At 35.0% G+C, this 19,257-nt stretch overlaps 1 protein-coding gene and 1 long non-coding RNA gene across 2 annotated transcripts; both read right to left on the minus strand.

Moving 5' to 3' along the window:
- Window positions 1-9,539: 9,539 nt before the first annotated feature.
- LOC142174768 (uncharacterized) lies at window positions 9,540-13,725 on the minus strand. The gene is made up of 3 exons (XM_075240965.1): window positions 11,681-13,725; window positions 9,945-10,754; window positions 9,540-9,840 (listed from the first exon to the last, which is right to left on the minus strand). Exons 2-3 carry the CDS (start codon window positions 10,339-10,341, stop codon window positions 9,812-9,814), a joined length of 426 nt encoding a protein of 141 aa, XP_075097066.1. The 5' UTR covers window positions 10,342-10,754; window positions 11,681-13,725; the 3' UTR covers window positions 9,540-9,811.
- A 1,738-nt stretch (window positions 13,726-15,463) lies between these two features.
- Window positions 15,464-18,542, minus strand: LOC107805242 (uncharacterized). The gene is made up of 3 exons (XR_001652393.2): window positions 18,403-18,542; window positions 16,825-18,085; window positions 15,464-16,736 (listed from the first exon to the last, which is right to left on the minus strand). It is a non-coding gene; the product is annotated as an uncharacterized LOC107805242 (long non-coding RNA).
- Window positions 18,543-19,257: the final 715 nt, after the last annotated feature.

The raw sequence follows: 19,257 nt of genomic DNA on the forward strand, positions 1-19,257 counted from the left end.
TTGGATCTGCTTCTATAGAAAGTGAAATTATAACTCTATACAAAATTGATAATATTATTTTTCATGTGTAGCAAATTATATATCATTATTAATGCTTAAAATTCCTGATCTAAACAGATTCAATGGTATCTTTCTCATTAAACATTTCTCTTGCCTATTTGAAGCAGAAAGACATGTCTCTTCAACTTCAAACAAAACAAACAAAGAAAGAAAGATGTGCCATTTGCTTTTAACTGCTGACAGAATTTCCAAGTAACTAAACAAGAGAATCGACAAACCTCCTTCCCCAACGACAATTTCCTGATCAACAAACTGCCATATAGTATTATTTTTCCTTTTTACTTCACTTTTAATTTGCTTTGTTATGATTGTTCTACGTCTGAGCTTTTGTGTCAGCTTTTTCAGTTGTTTCTATCATTTCAAGTGTCTCGTTTCTATGTTGTCTTCTTCTATAATCGCCATCAATTCTTTGTTTTCCCTCATTTATAACTTCAGCTGTCCCAATCTGATTTTCACTTCAATAATTTTTTTAAACTGAAAAAACGAAAAATATATTGGGACAAGGAGCTTTCACAAGAAATGTTATTATTGAGGACTATTCGAGACTTCGATCCGTCGTTGTCTCTCTATCTAATGCTGCTCGGTGGGCCGGGCCTGAACCGGACCGGACCGGGCCCGCGGTCCTAACGGGCCTGGTGGGCCGGTCCTGGGTGGGCCGGTCTTGGTGGGCCTCTGAGCCCGTCACGGGCTGGTCTCCATGGTTGAGCCCACGAGCCCGGGACCGTTTGGCCCGGGACCGGCAGGCGGGCCTGGCGGGCCCAACGGCTATTTTTCAAAAAAAAAAAAAAAAAAAACTCCAACGGCCATATTTAAAATCTAGCCGTTTGGGCTGAAAATATGACCGTTTTTAAGTTTAAAAAATGGCCATTTGGCCCCCAAACTTTATATAATTACACTTTTCCCCATTTCTCAACTATAAATACCCCCTCATTCTTTCATTTTTATTCACCAATTCATCAATATCTCTCAATATCTCTCAATCTCTCTCAATCTCTCTACTACAATTACTTAATTTATTGTTGAAATTTCGTGAAAAATTGTGAAGTTGTTGAATTGAAGTTTTCAAGTGTTCAACGATTTTCAATTTTCAAGAAGTTGTTCGGCAATCCGGTAAACTCGTTTCAACTCTTACGTTTTTAGAATATATTTTTGTGTGGTTTAGTTTGCATAATTATAATTAATATGGCATTTACTTTGAAAAAAATGTTTGGTAAAGGAAAAGATAAAACCGGTGAAAGTAGTGGCCAACCAACTACCCTTCCCCCGGCTCCCCGACCTAGAAAAGATAAGCAAGTTGAAAGTAGTCGCCAACCTAGACGTCCTCCTCCTTCCGTAATTCTTGATAGTGATCACCCTTGTTTTCAATTTACCGATAGTGAATTTTATCATAATGTTGCACCAGGTGATAGATTAGATGATGAAATTATGAATGCTCTTTATCCTAATGAAACCATCTTAGAAAATAATGAGGAAAATGAGGATGATGATGAAACTCAAGCACCGGATTTAGATGATACACCTACTAGTCCTCTTAATAACCCAAGTGATGCACCGGTCGACCCACCTGTAGAAACTCCTACTTTTAATAGAGAACCTGCTAAACGCTTAGAAACATCATTAGTTTGGAATTTTTTTACTCAAGTAAGAGAAAAAAATAAGGCTAAGTGTAAAACTTGTGGGAAATTAATGTCGCATAAATATGTAGGAGACCGTAGCGGCACAGGTAGTTTGACTAGGCACATAAAAACACACCCTAGAGATAAGGCTAGATTTTTTCAAATGAAAGCGCATCTAGAGGGGACAAGTGTAGATTCTGCGATTAACCCTAGTACAGGTTCAAATCTAGTTCAACCAGGAATTAACACTGTCACTGGAGGTATTTTATATTACGATCCAAATAGAGATCGTGAAGAATTAGCAAAGATGATTACTGTTATGTGCTTACCTTATACTTTTGCTTCTAATCCTAATTGGGTTCATTATATTAGAAGAGTGTTTAATCCTACTTATAAAGGTTGGCCTCGCGCAACAGTTAAGAGTGATATTTATAAATTCAAACATGAATATGAACAATATTTGCGTTATTTATTTACTCATATACCTAATCGGATTTCTATTACTACTGATATTGGTAGAAGTGGTAATGATTGTGATTACCTAACTGTTACAAGTCATTGGATAGATGAAGAATGGATAATGCAAAAACGCATAATTGCATATAGAATAATTAATTCGCGTCACACAGGTAAATTTATAGCTAACACTGTTGCAGATATTTGTAGATATTTTTGCTTTAGCGATAAAATAATGGCAATTTCAATGGATAATGCTTCTAGTAACACCAGTGCTATAGGCATGCTTACAACAACACTAAATCCTGCATTTACTAATATTTTCCATGTTAGATGTATTTGTCATATTTATCATTTAATTGTCGGTGATGGTATGCGAATATTAAACATAGAAATTGAAAAGGTTAGAATGGCTCTTAATTGGCTTTTTTATTCAAACCGTAGAAGTAGACTTAGAGAGTATTTTAAAAAATGTGATGAATATGGCCTTAGAGAAAGAAAGGTTCCTAAACCTTGCCCGACTAGATGGAATTGTATGTACGAAAGTTTAGTAGTAGCATATGAATATAGAAACCCAATTAATGCAACGTTTAATTCTCGGGTAGGTGGTGAAGATGATGATGAAATGCTTACCACTCAAGATTGGACTAATGTTAAAATTCTTTTAGATTTTTTAGAACATTTTCAAATTGCAACAAATGCATTTTCTGGGCAATATTATCCTACTATTTCAAACTGTTTAGTTTATATTGCAGCACTATCTGATTTGTTTGTTGAATTTAGTGAGGGTGGGGATATTTATGAACTTGCTATAAATGAAATGAAACAAAAGTTTAAAAAATATTTTTTTCCTATCCCTCCTATTTATGGTCTTGCTGCAATGCTAAATCCTACAATGAAATTGGGAGGTCCTCATTTTTGGTATTCAAATATTTATAAGGCTTTAGATCTTTCAAATGAGGAAATTGCGACACTTGCAGATGCAAAAGCTTCAATTAAGATTAACGCTCAAACAGTTTATAATGCTTATCAACTTGCCTTAGAGCATGCTAGGCCAACTATTCCAACCCCTACTTCGTCTAGCTCACAATCCTCTAAAAGAGTTGCGGGCTTAAAAGCTCTTAAATCTTGGACGGAGTTCAGGGGTCTCAAGGTGAAAATTATGATGAAACTTCACATCTAAATGAGCTTCAAGTTTATTTGTCTCAGGGACTTGAAAAGGAGAATCCAGACGGCTCTTTTGATCTTTTGGAATGGTGGAAGGCAAGGGAAAAACATTTTCCTGTTCTTGCAAGGATGGCTCGGGATATTTTATCAATTCAAGCTTCAACTGTTGCATCAGAGAGCGCTTTCAGTCAAGCAAGACTGCAAATAGGTGATCATAGAGCGTCTATGAGGGATAGCTTGGAAAAATCAGTATTGTTTAGAGATTGGATCCGCTCGGAAAGAAGAAACTTTGGAATTGCAGAAGCACAACCGGCGATAGATGAAGCTTATGAAGAAATGATAGCGGAACTTACGGAGGATTCGGCTTCGCCCGGAAGTGGTGATGAACAAGCTTCTTTTCCACCACCACCAACGCAACCTCCTCCGAACCTTGAAGGATTTATGAGATTTGTTAGAGATAATACATAGAATAATATGTAACTTGTATTTTGGCACATCTTCCTTTAGTTTTTTTCCTTCTAATGGTGGTATTAGTACCTTGTTGTGCTCATTCCATTGGGGGAAGGATGACTAAGAAAGATATGTCATTTTTTGGTAATAAAATTTATTGCTTCTACCCATGAGCTTCTTTTCGCAATATTTCTTTGTCTATACTTAGAATTATTTATATGCTACAATATATACATAATATACAATATATATACTACAAGAAAATATATTTATAAGATACAATATATACATAAGATACAATATATATACTACAAGAAAATATATAAGAGAATATATATACATAAGATACAATATAATATACTACAAGAAAATATATTATGCTACAATATATACATAATATACAATATATATACTACAAGAAAATATATAAGAGAATATATATACATAAGATACAATATAATATACTACAAGAAAATATATTATGCTACAATATATACATAATATACAATATATACATAAGATACAATATATATACTACAAGAAAATATATAAGAGAATATATATACATAAGATACAATATAATATACTACAAGCAAATATATAAGAGAATATATATACATAAGATACAATATAATATACTACAAGCAAATATATTATGCTACAATATATACATAATATACAATATATATACTACAAGAAAATATATTTATAAGCTACAATATATACATAAGATACAATATATATACTACAAGAAAATATATAAGAGAATATATATACATAAGATACAATATAATATACTACAAGAAAATATATTATGCTACAATATATACATAAGATACAATATATATACTACAAGAAAATATATTATGCGAATATATATACATAAGATACAATATATATACTACAAGAAAATATATAAGAGAATATATATACATAAGATACAATATAATATACTACAAGAAAATATATTATGCGAATATATATACATAAGATACAATATATATACTACAAGAAAATATATAAGAGAATATATATACATAAGATACAATATAATATACTTCAAGAAGTGATATTTATGCATGACAATTTAGTGTTTTACTATTGTTTTGTTATTTTCTTTTTCGTCAAGCACTTTAATAATTAGATATACATATATACTACATATTAATATAGCCATGATACTACAAGAAATTGTCTTAAAAAAAAAAAAAAAAAGCCCGCTAGGCCCGCGAAGCCCACGAGCCCGGCCCGTTAAGCACAGGACCATGTGGGCTTAGGCCCGTCACGGGCCGGTTCCACCCATTAGGCCCACGAAGACCGGGACCGCCAGGCCCGGGACCGCCAGAGCCCGGGACCACGAAGCCCGGGACCGCGAGGCCCGGCCCGTTAGGCCCACTAAGGCCCGGGCCCGGGACAAAATACAGCATTATCTCTATCTCCAAAAGCACTTGTTTTAATTTCTTTTCTCCGCTTACCATATCGTGAGGTGATTCCAATTTCATTTTTGTAGGAATATATACCATAGCGGAAGCAATAACAGAATATTTTTCACGTGTAATCTAAACAACTAGCACGTATGGAGATTTTAGGATTACCTCTTGAAGCGTAAACACAACAAATCTATGTCGTTTTCCAGTTCCTCAGTTGAAAACACGCCAGCAGATTTCCACAGTCTTCTACTGTGTTACCCAAACAATAACCGAAAATGGAGAATTTTGGGTGGGCAAAATTCTAGTAGAAACCGCAGTCAGAATCTTGTCAAAAACGTTCAGCCCTTATATCCATATATATAGCTGCGTTTTAGGTCAAAACCGTTTTCAAAACCTATTAGGTTTCCTTCTCCCACTAAGGGACGGTTTCCACGTTTTCTTTCCCACTAAGTAACAGTTTCCACTATTTTCTATTATTTAGGCACAGTAGGGACCACAGAATTTAATTAACAAGGCTTCCTATTATGATATTAATTTCGAAATTCTGAAATTAATTTCCATCATAATAAATTACGAATTATTCCACTAAAAATTCGTAATTGCACTCCTTAGTTCAATTTCGAAATTCTTCCATAAAACCCTATTTAATTCCCCATGTTAAGATTCAGATACTAATCAATCAAATTAAATTACTGACTATTTAATTTATTGATTACTTCCTTTAGACTTACACTTAACTTATTTCATGTGTCGGATACAAAATCCACCGGCCGGGGTTACACATGAAAACTTATAAGCTTTCATAAAGGAGTATCATCAATCTCAAAATCGAGACATGGATTCCATCAACTAATTATTACTTCGCCAATGTATATCATTGTTATGCAATTTACGAGGCTTATTGACTCGCGAAAGAATCTCGCCTTTTAGTAAATCAAAACAACAAGTGACATACACAACTAATAATAATTATATCAGGATTAAGAGTATAAGTACATAAAATGGACTAGAGAAATTATTTTATAAAGTCAGTATAAAATACTCATCTCTACTTGATCCGTTCAATACATACAAAATGTACTAGCACAAGAAGTTGGAATTAAACCATTCCCATAATCAAGATAAATTATATTTAATCTTGTGCTACAAACATTCCGATGATTTGTCCAATTCCATTATTAGATTGTGAACATTAACTTTTATGTCTTACAAGAACCGATGATTTAATCTTCCGTGTATAAGCTAAACTCTATACACTAAATCATCTACTATGTAAGCAATGGACGCACAAACCAACACATGATCTATTTAAAATGAAACTTTATTGAATTTAAACAAGTAAATAAATAATTGTTCATAAAGAATACTATAACAATACGCAAGGCTTATAGTATATTCTAACAATCTCCCACTTAGACTAATAACCATGCGTCTACAATTTTGACACACATTCCTTCTACATGCTTATCAAAAGTCTTCTGTGGTAAGCTCTTAGTAAACAAATCTGCCAAGTTGTTCTCTGACGCAATCTTGGTGACCACTACATCCTCTCTCTGCACTATATCACGAATTAAATGATATTTACGCTCAATGTGTTTTGCCCTCTTGTGGCTTCGTGGCTCCTTTGAATTTGCAACCGCACCACTATTATCACAGTAAAGCGTAATTGGCGCTTGAATCGAAGGAACCACACCCAACTCTCTCAGGAAGTTACCGAGCCAAACTGCCTCTTTGGCTGCCTCAGAGGCTGCCACATATTCGGCTTCCATGGTGGAATCAGCAACACAAGTTTGCTTGATACTCCTCCAACTTATGGCTCCACCTCCAAGAGTAAACACATTACCTGAGGTAGACTTTCTAGAATCTCTGTCTGATTGGAAATCTGAATCAGTATACCCAATAGGTACCAGGTCATCTGAATGGTAGATCAACATATAATCCCTAGTCCTTTTCAGGTACTTGATTATATGTTTAACCGTCGTCCAATGCTCTTTCCCAGGATTAGACTGAAATCTGCTAACAACGCCAACGACAAAGCAGATATCAGGCCTAGTGCATAACATAGCATACATGAGGCTCCCCACAGCTGATGCATAAGGGACCGCCTTTATCTTTTCTATCTCTTCATCAGTCTTAGGAGACTGATCTTTAGATAGAGAAATTCCATGTCTGAAAGGAAGGAATCCTTTCTTGGAATCATGCATGCTAAACCTGGAGAGTATTGTATCAATATAAAGACCTTGGGACAAGCCTAATATCCTTTTCTTGCGATCTCGCAAGAGTTTGATCCCAAGGATATGAGCCGCTTCTCCCAAATCTTTCATATCAAAATGTGTGGACAACCACTGCTTAACTGAATTCAACATGCCCACATTATTTCCTATGAGCAGTATGTCATCTACATATAAGATCAAAAATGCCACTTTGTCCCCATCCCACTTTTTGTATACACAAGATTCGTTAAGACACTGATCAAAACCAAAAGTTTAATCGCCTTAACAAATAAGTGTTCCATGCCCTAGATGCCTGTTTTAGTCCATAAATGGACCTTTAAAGCTTACACAACATGTGCTCTTTGCCACTTTCCATAAAACCGTCTGGTTGCATCATATAGATGCACTCATCAAGACTTCCATTAAGGAAAGCTGTCTTGACATCCATTTGCCAAATCTCATAATCATAATGAGCAGCAATGGATAAGAGAATCCTTATAGACTTAAGCATGGCTACCGGCGAGAAGGTTTCCTCATAGTCGATCCTTTCTTTCTAAGTAAACCCTTTTGCTACAAGCCTTGCTTTAAAAGTTTGTAATTTTCCGTCTACACCTCTCTTTTCTTATAGATCCATTTGCATCCAATGGGTTTAACCCCATCAGCTGGTTCTACAAGATCCCAGACCTGATTAGAGTACATAGACTCCATCTCTGATTTCATAGCAGCAACCCACTTATCGGCATCCTTATCATGTAGTGCTTGGTCGTAATTGACAGGTTCGGAGGTAGGCTCCTTAGGGATCCTATCATATGGTTCTCCCAAGAGCGTATAACGAACTGGCTGTCTTATTTCTCTCCCACTACGACTACGCACTACATCAGTTGCAACTACATCACTTTGATTTTGTGGTTGAACCACAACATCATCAGGAACCTGAGTCTCCATGCTATCTACAGGGATATCAAGGGCTTCTTCCTGTTGTGCAGTCTGCTCAACATGACTCCCACTACTTTGTGGTAGTATGACTGCGGGCACTTGTTCTTGTGGGACATTAAGTCTATTGACATTTCTCCCACTACTAAAGTGCAATGGTATGTTAAAATCGACTTCCGGGGTTTGGATATTGTCGTTTTGATTTTCAGATGACTGAGTTTCCATTCCTTTGCTAAGTTCCTGTAAAACGAGTTTACTTCTAGGAACATGGTTCATCAAATAGTCCTCTTCTAGAAACTTGGCATTTGTGCTAACAATTACCTTTTTCTCTTTAGGACAATAGAATAAACCACCTTTCGTCCCTTTTGGATAACCTATAAACACGCATACATCCGTTCTTGCCTCCAATTTATCCGTTTTCCCCTTTAGCACATGTGTCGGAAAACCCCAAACTCGAATATGTCGCAGACTAGGCTTGCGCCCAGTCCACAATTCTGTAGGGGTCAAGGGTACTGACTTTGAAGGAACTAAGTTCAGAACATAATTCGTCGTTTCTAAGGCATGTCCCCAAATAGACGAAGGCAAATCGGAATAACTCATCATTGATCTAACCATTTCCATAAGATTCCTATTTCTTCTTTCAGCTACACCATTTTGTTGTGGAGTTCCAGGTGCAGATAATTGAGATGTAATTCCACATTCTGATAAATAACCAATGAAGTCCGTAGAGAGGTACTCCCCACCACGATCAGATCGTAGTGTCTTGATATGTTTATTATGTCGCTTTTCAGTCTCAGTCTTGAATTCTTTGAACTTTTCAAAACATTCAAACTTTCGACGCAACAAATAAATATATCCATATTTTGAGTAATCATCTATGAAAGTCACAAAATACTCAAAACCACCTCTTGTTTGGACATTCATTGGACCACACAAATCAGAATGAATTAACTCTAATTTATCACTTGCCCGATTTCCTTTTGAGGGGAAATTTCGTTTTGTCATTTTTCCTTCTAAACAAGATTCACAAGTTGGTAGTGCCTCCACTTTCAATGAACTTAAAGGTCCATCCTTGACCAACCTGGAAATTCTGTTTAGATTTATATGACCCAAACGCAAGTGCCATAAATATGTTTCACTCAATTCAGAAGAACGTTTTCTCTTACTTGGTAAATCAACATTATTCAGTTCTTTAGGTGGTAACGGTTTAGGAATAGAGTCAACAACAAAAAGACCATTAATCAATGTAGCCGAAGAGAGATAACGCTTATTATGAGTAATAACACATTTATCAACGTCATGACAATTAAAATCATAACCATCTCTCATAGCGCTAGAAACCGAAATTAAATTTCTTCTAACGGAAGGTACATATAATGTGTCTTTTAAAGCTAAAACTCTACCATTACCAAACGAAATACTAATATTTCCTAATGCTAAAGCTGGGGCTGTTGAACCGTCTGCTTGATAAACATTGATTTCTCCTCTACTTAGCCGCCGCGTTACCTGAAACCCCTGCAAATAAGTGCAGATATGATTAGTGGCTCCCGAATCTACACACCATGACATGGTAGAAACAGCCGCTAAAAATGTTTCAACGACAAGTAGATGTAAATCACCTGGTTTATTTTTCAGCTTGGCCAGATAAGTTGGACACTGCTTCTTATGATGCCCGGGCTGCTTGCAGTGATAACACTTGCCCTTAGCCTTTTTCACACCAGCAGTCGCGCCACCAACAGAGGGTTTTTGAGCCTTTTTCTTTTTCTGCCCGCCTCTCGGCTTAGAAGGACCTGCCTCAAAATTCAATGCCACGGGAGGAGCTTGGGACTTGATAATAGTCTCTGCCGACTGCAGCTCATTCAACAATTTCGCAAGGGACAAATCCATTTTGTTCATGTTATAATTCAGGCGAAATTGCTGAAAACTGTCAGGCAAAGTCTGCATGATCATTTCAACCTGCGTGTCCTTATCAATGTTAGCTCCAAGGACCTCCAGTTCATTCAGAAGACTCATCATCTTCAGAACATGGTCCCTGACCGATGAACCTTAAACCATTTTGGTATTCAGAAGGGCTTTCATGGCAGTCTGCTTAGCCGCACGATTCTGATCTCCAAACATTTCTTTGAGATTTTCCAGAATGTCATAAGCAGACTCCATCGACCGATGTTGATGTTGCAGAACATTCGACATGGATGCCAAAATGTAACACCGCGCCATCTCATCAGCCTTAATCCATTTCTGGTACCTTATGTTCATCATCTGTGGCATCATCTCCAGGTTTTTCTGGACACACCTCATCGAGCACAAATTTGTACTCTTCAGCAATTAGAACAATATCCAAATTTCGTTTCCAATCAACATAATTTGGACCCTCAAGTTTGTTTTGGGTAAGAATGGCAGTAAGGGGATTGAAAGCAGTCATTGTCAATCTGGGAGACATTAAATATTTAAATAGATCAAATCGGTTTGTATTATGAACATTAAAATTCAAAACACATTATATATATACAATCTATGCACCTTGAACAATAAATTTCGATGGGAAAGAAGCTATTCTTGCAATATACATATATAATGACATATTTTCACTCCATAAACTTAAACAGGTCATACTCAGATGGAGAGTAAACTGTTAATTTAAGCCAAGTGAATATCAACATTCAACATATATTAGTCCCATTGAACCAACATGCATACTCAGATGGAGAGTAAATACAAATAATCAATGACTAGTATAACATAGTGATTATTCATAATATTTTTATCCGATATGGAAGAAGGCCTACGTCAACGTGTAAAACATTATATCACTAACTTTTTAAGCCCGGGGACCAAGGGAATTGATCCCCACAATTACTGGAATTAAAAACAACTAAAACAAATTTCAGAATTTTAGAAAAACAGCAAAAACACCATCTCACTGGGCCGTTTCGCATGGACCTGCCAAGTTTCAGGTCAATCGGAGTCCGTCACCTTTTTGACCTCCGATTTTCTGCCCTAATTCGGCAAAACTTGTTTTTCCGTTTTACATGATAAAATTCAACTTTCAGATTATTCTAACTCAACATCACAAATATTAAAAGGATACATCAAGTTTTCAGAATAATCAACACAATCCATAACAGATAATCACACCAAAAAACAGTGCAGGTTTTCAGAAAAATAAACTTTGCATGTAATTCAAAACTTGCATATAGAACATGATATTAATCCTTATGGTTTATCCTAATTATTTAATTAGACGTGAGTAGGCTCTGATACCAATTGTAGGAATATATACCACAGTGGAAGCAATAACAGAATCTTATTCACGTGTAATCTAAACAACTAGCACGTATGGAGATTTTAGGATTACCTCTTGAAGCGTAAACACAACAAATCTATGTCGTTCTCCAATTCCTCAGTTGAAAACACCACCAACAGATTTCCACGGTCTTCTACTGTGTTACCCAAACAATAACCGAAAATGGAGAATTTTGGGTGGGCAAAATTCTAGTAGAAATCGCAGTCAGAATCTTGTCAAAAACGTCCAACCCTTATATCCATATATATAGCTGCGTTTTAGGTCAAAACCGTTTTCAAAACCTGTTAGGTTTCCTTCTCCCACTAAGGGACGGTTTTCACGTTTTCTTTCCCACTAAGTAACAGTTTCCACTATTTTCTATTATTTAGGCACAGTAGGGACCACAGAATTTAATTAACAAGGCTTCCTATTATGATATTAATTTCGAAATTCTGAAATTAATTTCCATCATAATAAATTACGAATTATTCCACTAAAAATTCGTAATTGCACTCCTTAGTTCAATTTCGAAATTCTTCCATAAAACCCTATTTAATTCCCCATGTTAAGATTCAGATACTAATCAATCAAATTAAATTACTGACTATTTAATTTATTGATTACTTCCTTTAGACTTACACTTAACTTATTTCATGTGTCGGATACAAAATCCACCGGCCGGGGTTACACATGAAAACTTATAAGCTTTCATAAAGGAGTATCATCAATCTCAAAATCGAGACATGGATTCCATCAACTAATTATTACTTCGCCAATGTATATCATTGTTATGCAATTTACGAGGCTTATTGACTCGCGAAAGAATCTCGCCTTTTAGTAAATCAAAACAACAAGTGACATACACAACTAATAATAATTATATCAGGATTAAGAGTATAAGTACATAAAATGGACTAGAGAAATTATTTTATAAAGTCAGTATAAAATACTCATCTCTACTTGATCCGTTCAATACATACAAAATGTACTAGCACAAGAAGTTGGAATTAAACCATTCCCATAATCAAGATAAATTATATTTAATCTTGTGCTACAAACATTCCGATGATTTGTCCAATTCCATCATTAGATTGTGAACATTAACTTTTATGTCTTACAAGAACCGATGATTTAATCTTCCGTGTATAAGCTAAACTCTATACACTAAATCATCTACTATGTAAGCAATGGACGCACAAACCAACACATGATCTATTTAAAATGAAACTTTATTGAATTTAAACAAGTAAATAAATAATTGTTCATAAAGAATACTATAACAATATGCATGACTTATAGTATATTCTAACAATTTTACCCCGCCATGCTAGGGTGGATTAATCTTTGGTGTAAGTAATCTCAGGATTATGTTACTTGTTTTATGCAATTAGTTATCACACCTTCTATATGGAATAACTAATCCCACCATTTTAATGTAAAAATTATTTTCGAATTAATTAATACCCCAAACGAAATATAGGATAAGGTTAATCTCAAACTTTATCCCGGGATTATTATCCTTATCTCATGTACCAAACGACCCATAAAAGTTTTAGTCCCCGTTTGGCCATAGATATTGGCTAATTTTATTTAATTTTATTTTTGGCAAAACCTATTTGTTTATAGATTTTATTCATATTTTGACAGATTTTGAAAATAAAATTTTCAAATCCCAAAACTAGCTCTACACATGTTTTTGGCTCAAAATATTACCGTTGGATTTTTTAAAAATGTATAAAATTATCCCAAACTTTTGTATTTTATAAAAAAAAAGTCAACCATCTATTATGACCCAACTAATCCATTAGCTAGTTACAATCATTTTTTTGGATTGGATGGATTTTGTAATATTGTTGCAATTTGACGAATTGTAGTAGCTAGTAATTGTGTTATTAGCATTTGATATTAAAATATCAGGTTATGATTTTAGAATAGTATATTATGTAGTTCATTACAAAAATGACAAATTTGTGCCAAATTTATCAATGTTCCGGACTATGTATGGTTGATGATAATGATAATGAATGGCATCGATGAGGGTTCTACATATACAAGATTAGCAAGTTTGTTTGTTTATTATTGTTGGGTATTTTTGAAGTTTTAAGAATTTATGAATATATGTCATGTTTCATGTTTTTCCAAAAAAATAAAATAGTGAAAAATATTTTGAAAAATATAATGTCCAAACATATTTTCATCATCAAACCAAACTTCACCTAAATTAGGTTTTTGAAAATAATTTAAGAATTTATGGTCAAACGCTAGGTTAAAATTTGTAGTTATTTAAGACAAGTCATAAATATTTATGCGATTAAAACTTATTTTATTAAAAGTAAAATGTAAAGTTCAAAATCAACTTATTGTTAATTATACAAACGGAAACGGTCCAAAAATATTCCTAAACTTTACACGACCAGGAGCAAATATACCTCGTTAAAAGTTGGGCCTCTTCATACCCTTGCCGTTAGTCAACTGAAGCACAAATACCCTTTACTCAAACGGCTGACCACTAAAAATAATTAAATATATTATTCAGCACCTTTTTTGCCACGTAGATTTACTTACCAATTATTAACTCATTCCCCTCGTTTGTTTCTCCCCCACAAAATCAAAAGCCCCTTTATTATTTTTCCCAATTTCCGCTGCTAGGGTTTCGAAGGATTCATCATCTCTTCTCTTTGAAAATAATTTTAGGCAGAGTTAAATTTCCTGTCTTCTTGGTCAGTTCTCCACCTTTACAACTAAAAATAATATCTTTCGTTCAATTGTCTCTTTTGGGCCAAGAAGGACTTGTTACTGTGGTGATGTTGCTACACATTTGATGACTTGGACTCCCTTTAATGCTGGGAGACGATTCTTCAAGTGCTCGAAATCAGATATAAGTTATAGCTTTTTAATGTCATATATGTCTTTTTCCGATTCTTTTGCACTGGTATGATGAACAATTTTTAGTAATTGTTTTATAATTTTTGGACAGGGAGAAAAATGTGCTTATTGGGAATGGGAGGATAATGAGCTTCTACCTAGAGTTACAGAACTTATATGCAATTTAAAGAAGGAAAAAGATTGGCTTTAACGTGAAAGAAATGCTTTGCAGCGGAAGGTGATTGGTCTTGAAAAATATGTGGTAGTTGAAGGTACTGAAATGTTGAATGAAAATGATGTTTTGAAGAAGAAGGTGGCGGATCTTGAGAATTTGCTAAGTACATGATGTTGGAGTGACCCGAAAGTTGAAAATTAAAGTATTCAAGCAGTAGATTGTTATTTGTATCTTGTGTTGTTTTGTTGGAATAATCGCGTCTTAGAAGATGGTATGACAATTGAGATGTTGGATTAATTGTAGCCTAGTAGATGAATCTTTTGAACAAATATTCGATCTTGTTAACATTTATTCTGCTTTTTTATTCCAGTATGTATGTTAAAAGGGATGTTCTATCCCTGAAGTGCAATGAAAATTCTTTGCCATAAAATTTTCATTATTTTTTTGTAGTCATTTGTGTGGCACGTTGGCCTTGGTAATGAGTTTGGTTTGAAATTATGGAGATACCAACTATTTGGATGCAAAAAGTGAATCCAAAATTACTGATGTAGTAGAGAAAAAGATGATCGAAAGCCAAATGCGCAGGTTGGTTCATATGGAAAGAAATTGGTAAGCAGCTGAAAGGGAATGGTTTAGTCATAAGAGGAGGAAAAGTTGATGATACTACTGTTATTGTTGCTTAACAATCCAGTGACTATTTGGAGAAGAAATTGAAGGAGCAGAAAAATGGAACCCACAGAAGATGTAGCAGCAGCTAGCAAATGGATTGACAGTGATAAAAGTTTCAGAACTTGCCTTTTTATTGAGTAGTTGTAACAGTACTAAAGAGATATGTTGATTATAACAGAGGCCACAAACTTCACTACACAATTCTAGCAATTCCAATCTATAAAAGAGTCCACAAACTTCAAATTCACCAAGACAAATAAATATCATTCCAAAAGGCTATCTATCAGGTGCTCAATCAATGCCAAAAAAAATACTAAATGTAATCAAACACCGGATGGCTAAGTCAAAAGACTAGCATAACTGTCCAACTACCAAATACTAGTCTTCATAAATTATTAACTATCCAACAACTATATCTATATCGGATACCCTTTATCCCCATCTTCTTCACTCTCTTTTTTCTGACTTGTTCTTGCAACTGATTGGATGTTATGGCTGCCTTCCCCATCCATGTTTCTTTGTTTGGTAAGAAAGGCAACTTAGTTGGCACTGAGTTGCATGTGTGATCTCCCCTAAACTGAATCTAATCAATGCAATCTAATAAATGCAAAATACTGTAATTTGTACCTTGAAACACCCCTTGCATTGTGGTTAGGCTCACCACAATTGCTGCAAAAAATTTGAGTCCCTTTTCTTGATTGACTCCATTCTCCTTTTTTTCTTCCTTGCCTCATCTGGCTCCCTATTTCTCTTAACTTTGGGTCTGCCAACAGTTTTCACAACATCAGGTGGCTCCATGTCTTGAGAAGGATCAAATTTCTAGTATTTTTGACCCCTCAATGGCTGCATCTTTTCCACCCAAGTCCCATATTCTACATGTGCATCTCTTCCTCTCCAGATTTACAGTGTGTCTATCTTCACTTTCTGAAAATTCATATCCATGATCACCATTAAAGTGTATATTGCAATGTGAGGAAATTTTACTGTAATCACTATATAGTTTCATAGCTTGTGGACTGTAGTCTGCATTCCAAGTCTTCACTTTAGCTTCATTGTTCGCCAACATTTTCATTACCTTGATCCTTATTTCTTCAAGCATTTTGATGATAGGCTTGCTTCTAGCCTCCAAAATTCATGCGTTGAATGATTCAGTAAAGTTATTATCCACCATCATATTCTTACATTGTGTATCAAAGAAAGCTCTGCACCAATGGTGGGTAATGTAATATATCCTTTGTAGCATCTTCAGACAAATCTCCTAATTTTATCAACTGGTCTTCAAATTCCTCCTCATAAGTGTTCCAAGAACACCACCATATTGATTTTTTTATTTCATCACTCCTCCATTTTTTAAACCAATTTGCCAGAACACCTGTGATGTGCTTCTGGCAATACACTCGACACAGCATTTAACAGTCCCTGCCATAAACGAAACATAAGGTAAGATAAAGTTGAAATCAGAATTAATATGACTTAAACTAATCCAAAAAACTGAAATATGACTCACCTTCTGCATATCTGAAATAAATGTTGTTCCAGCATCATCTTTAAGGTCCAAAGACCTCTTCAACATATCCATAAATCAGGTCCATGTCGTGCTGTTTTCTTTGTCCACCACAGCCCATGCTATTGGGTAAAAATGGTTCATGGAGTCTTGGCTAATAGCAACCAACAGTTGACCCCTAACCCTTCCTTTTGAGAAAGTCTAATCTAAACCAATAGAAGGCCTCAAATCATTTTTCCAACCTTGCTTCAAAGGATGAAAGCATATGAAGATTCTCAAGAATCTTCTCTTTTCCTCCAATAAGGCCTCCTTTGATATGTTTATAACAATATCACTGCCAGAATTAGTTTGCTTAATTTCATGGGAATATGCCTCAAGCTTATTTCAAGTTCCCCCCTCATTTCACTAAATTTAAACTTGGGATTGTTTTAGACTTTATTCTTGAAGTAATGAGCTAATGTAGCTGAATCAGCTCTTTTGTTCTTAAAAGCATCATCACAAGTGTGCTTTGACTTTAAAGTTTTAATTTTAACTGCCTGGGTGTTTCTATCCTGAGAGATAAGACAAACAGAAGGGCATCCATCTGCAGATAAATACCTGGATCTGGTTGAATCACTTTGCTTAACGCTCAATCCTTTCTTATTAATTACAGCATAGAAATTGATGAATTGCCTTGCTTCTTTCATATCCTTGAAGGTCATGACCAACTCCAATTCTTTAAATTTTTCTAGATTACCACTTACAAGTTCTCCTCCTCTCTTGGTTAAAAAGTTCAAGTTCCTCAGGATTATACTCATCAAGTCAGATGCACCAAATTCAAACAAATTATCTCCTTCCTCACACTCACTAACAACAACTTCTACATCAGAATTACTTTTATCATGTATGATATTACGTGATAAGGAAGTCAGGTCAAGCTCGCACTCATCAACAGTCGCAACATCTACATCATAATTTTCTTTGTGATGTATAATATTGAGTGCAAATGCAGTCAGGTCAAGCTCATAATCCTCAACAGCAAAGAAATTAATAACACTAAATTGAGAAGAAATAAGACACTTTAATGACCTCATTCCATCATCATTATCGGCTGTTTCTGGTCAAGAGGCCCTGGCCAAAGAGCTTGAGGCGACCAAGTTAGAGGTCGTTGTGTCCAAAACCGAGGTCGATGATAAAGTGGCTTAGTTCAAAGCAGATTCTTATTGTACCCTAACTCGGTTGAAATGACCCAGTGACCCCCATAATTTTCACTTTGTCAATCATTCTGGGAAGTAGTCACATGCAAAAGAAGAAACAAACAAATACATATGGACTACTTCAGTTATGAAAAAAGAATAAAGTAATCGAATTAAAAAACTGTAAAATTAGCAGACCAAAATAGGATCACCAAGAACCCGATAAAAACATAAAAAGACACACCTTTATACATCAAACTATCATTTTTACCAGATAATTTTAGCAAAAACACCTCTATCATTTGTTCCTCTACACAAACGAAAAGTGAATCCATACAAGCCATATAGCTTTTACAACCCGACCCCCACTTTCATAGTACAATCTATTAGTATAAAAGCTACTAACCTTCATGGAATAACTGAATCTCTCATAGAAATCTCGTGGGAAGCCTCCTTAGTTCGGGAACCCTCGCAGCAGAAATTGGGAAAAATGATAAAGGGGCTTTTGATTTTGTTGGGGAGAAACAAACGAGGGAAAGGGTTGATAATTGATAAGTAAATTAAGTATGGTGCTAGTAACTAAGTCTACGTGGCAAAAAAAGGTGCTGAATAATAAGTTTAATTATTTTTAGTGGTCAGCCGTTTAGGCAAAGGGTGTTTGTGCTTCAGTTGAGTAACGACAAAGGATATGAAAAGGCTCTAGTCCTACAGTTTAGAGGTATTTTTGGACCATTTCTGTTATACAAATACTACCATTATGTAAATTGAGACAAAAAAATATATTTTATATGTGAATCTCTTTTTGATAAGGGTAGGCCGAATTAAGCTTGTAGTAGACTTGTAAAGATATTTCTGCGCATGATTTTTGTATCTAGAAAACATATCTTTTATATAAAAATATTTTTCCTGTAAGAAAGTTAAATTTTTGAGGAAAAATATTTTCTTTAAAAAAAGTATCCAAACGATGTAGTAGTACAAAAGTTCAGAGAAGCAAAAAAGACGATGTAGTAAATAAAAAGGTATAGCGGGTGAATCAAAGTGAGTTGTCGGTAAATTTGCAAAGACTAGTGACAAAAGATACAATCAAATCATCATATTGAGAAGGGACAGGAGCCACCCTTTTGTAGACAATAGACAAACTCACGTGAAAGTTTGGTTTTTTGTCTCAGCCTTCAATAGTATAAAGCAGATTTATTATTGTTATATTGTTATTGTGTGCTGGTACAAGAATTTCACTTAAAAAAGAAATGAATGGGATGGA

The sequence above is a fragment of the Nicotiana tabacum genome, chromosome 20 (genome assembly GCF_000715075.1).
Source record: "Nicotiana tabacum cultivar K326 chromosome 20, ASM71507v2, whole genome shotgun sequence".
In the NCBI taxonomy this organism is placed as follows: Eukaryota; Viridiplantae; Streptophyta; class Magnoliopsida; order Solanales; family Solanaceae; genus Nicotiana; species Nicotiana tabacum.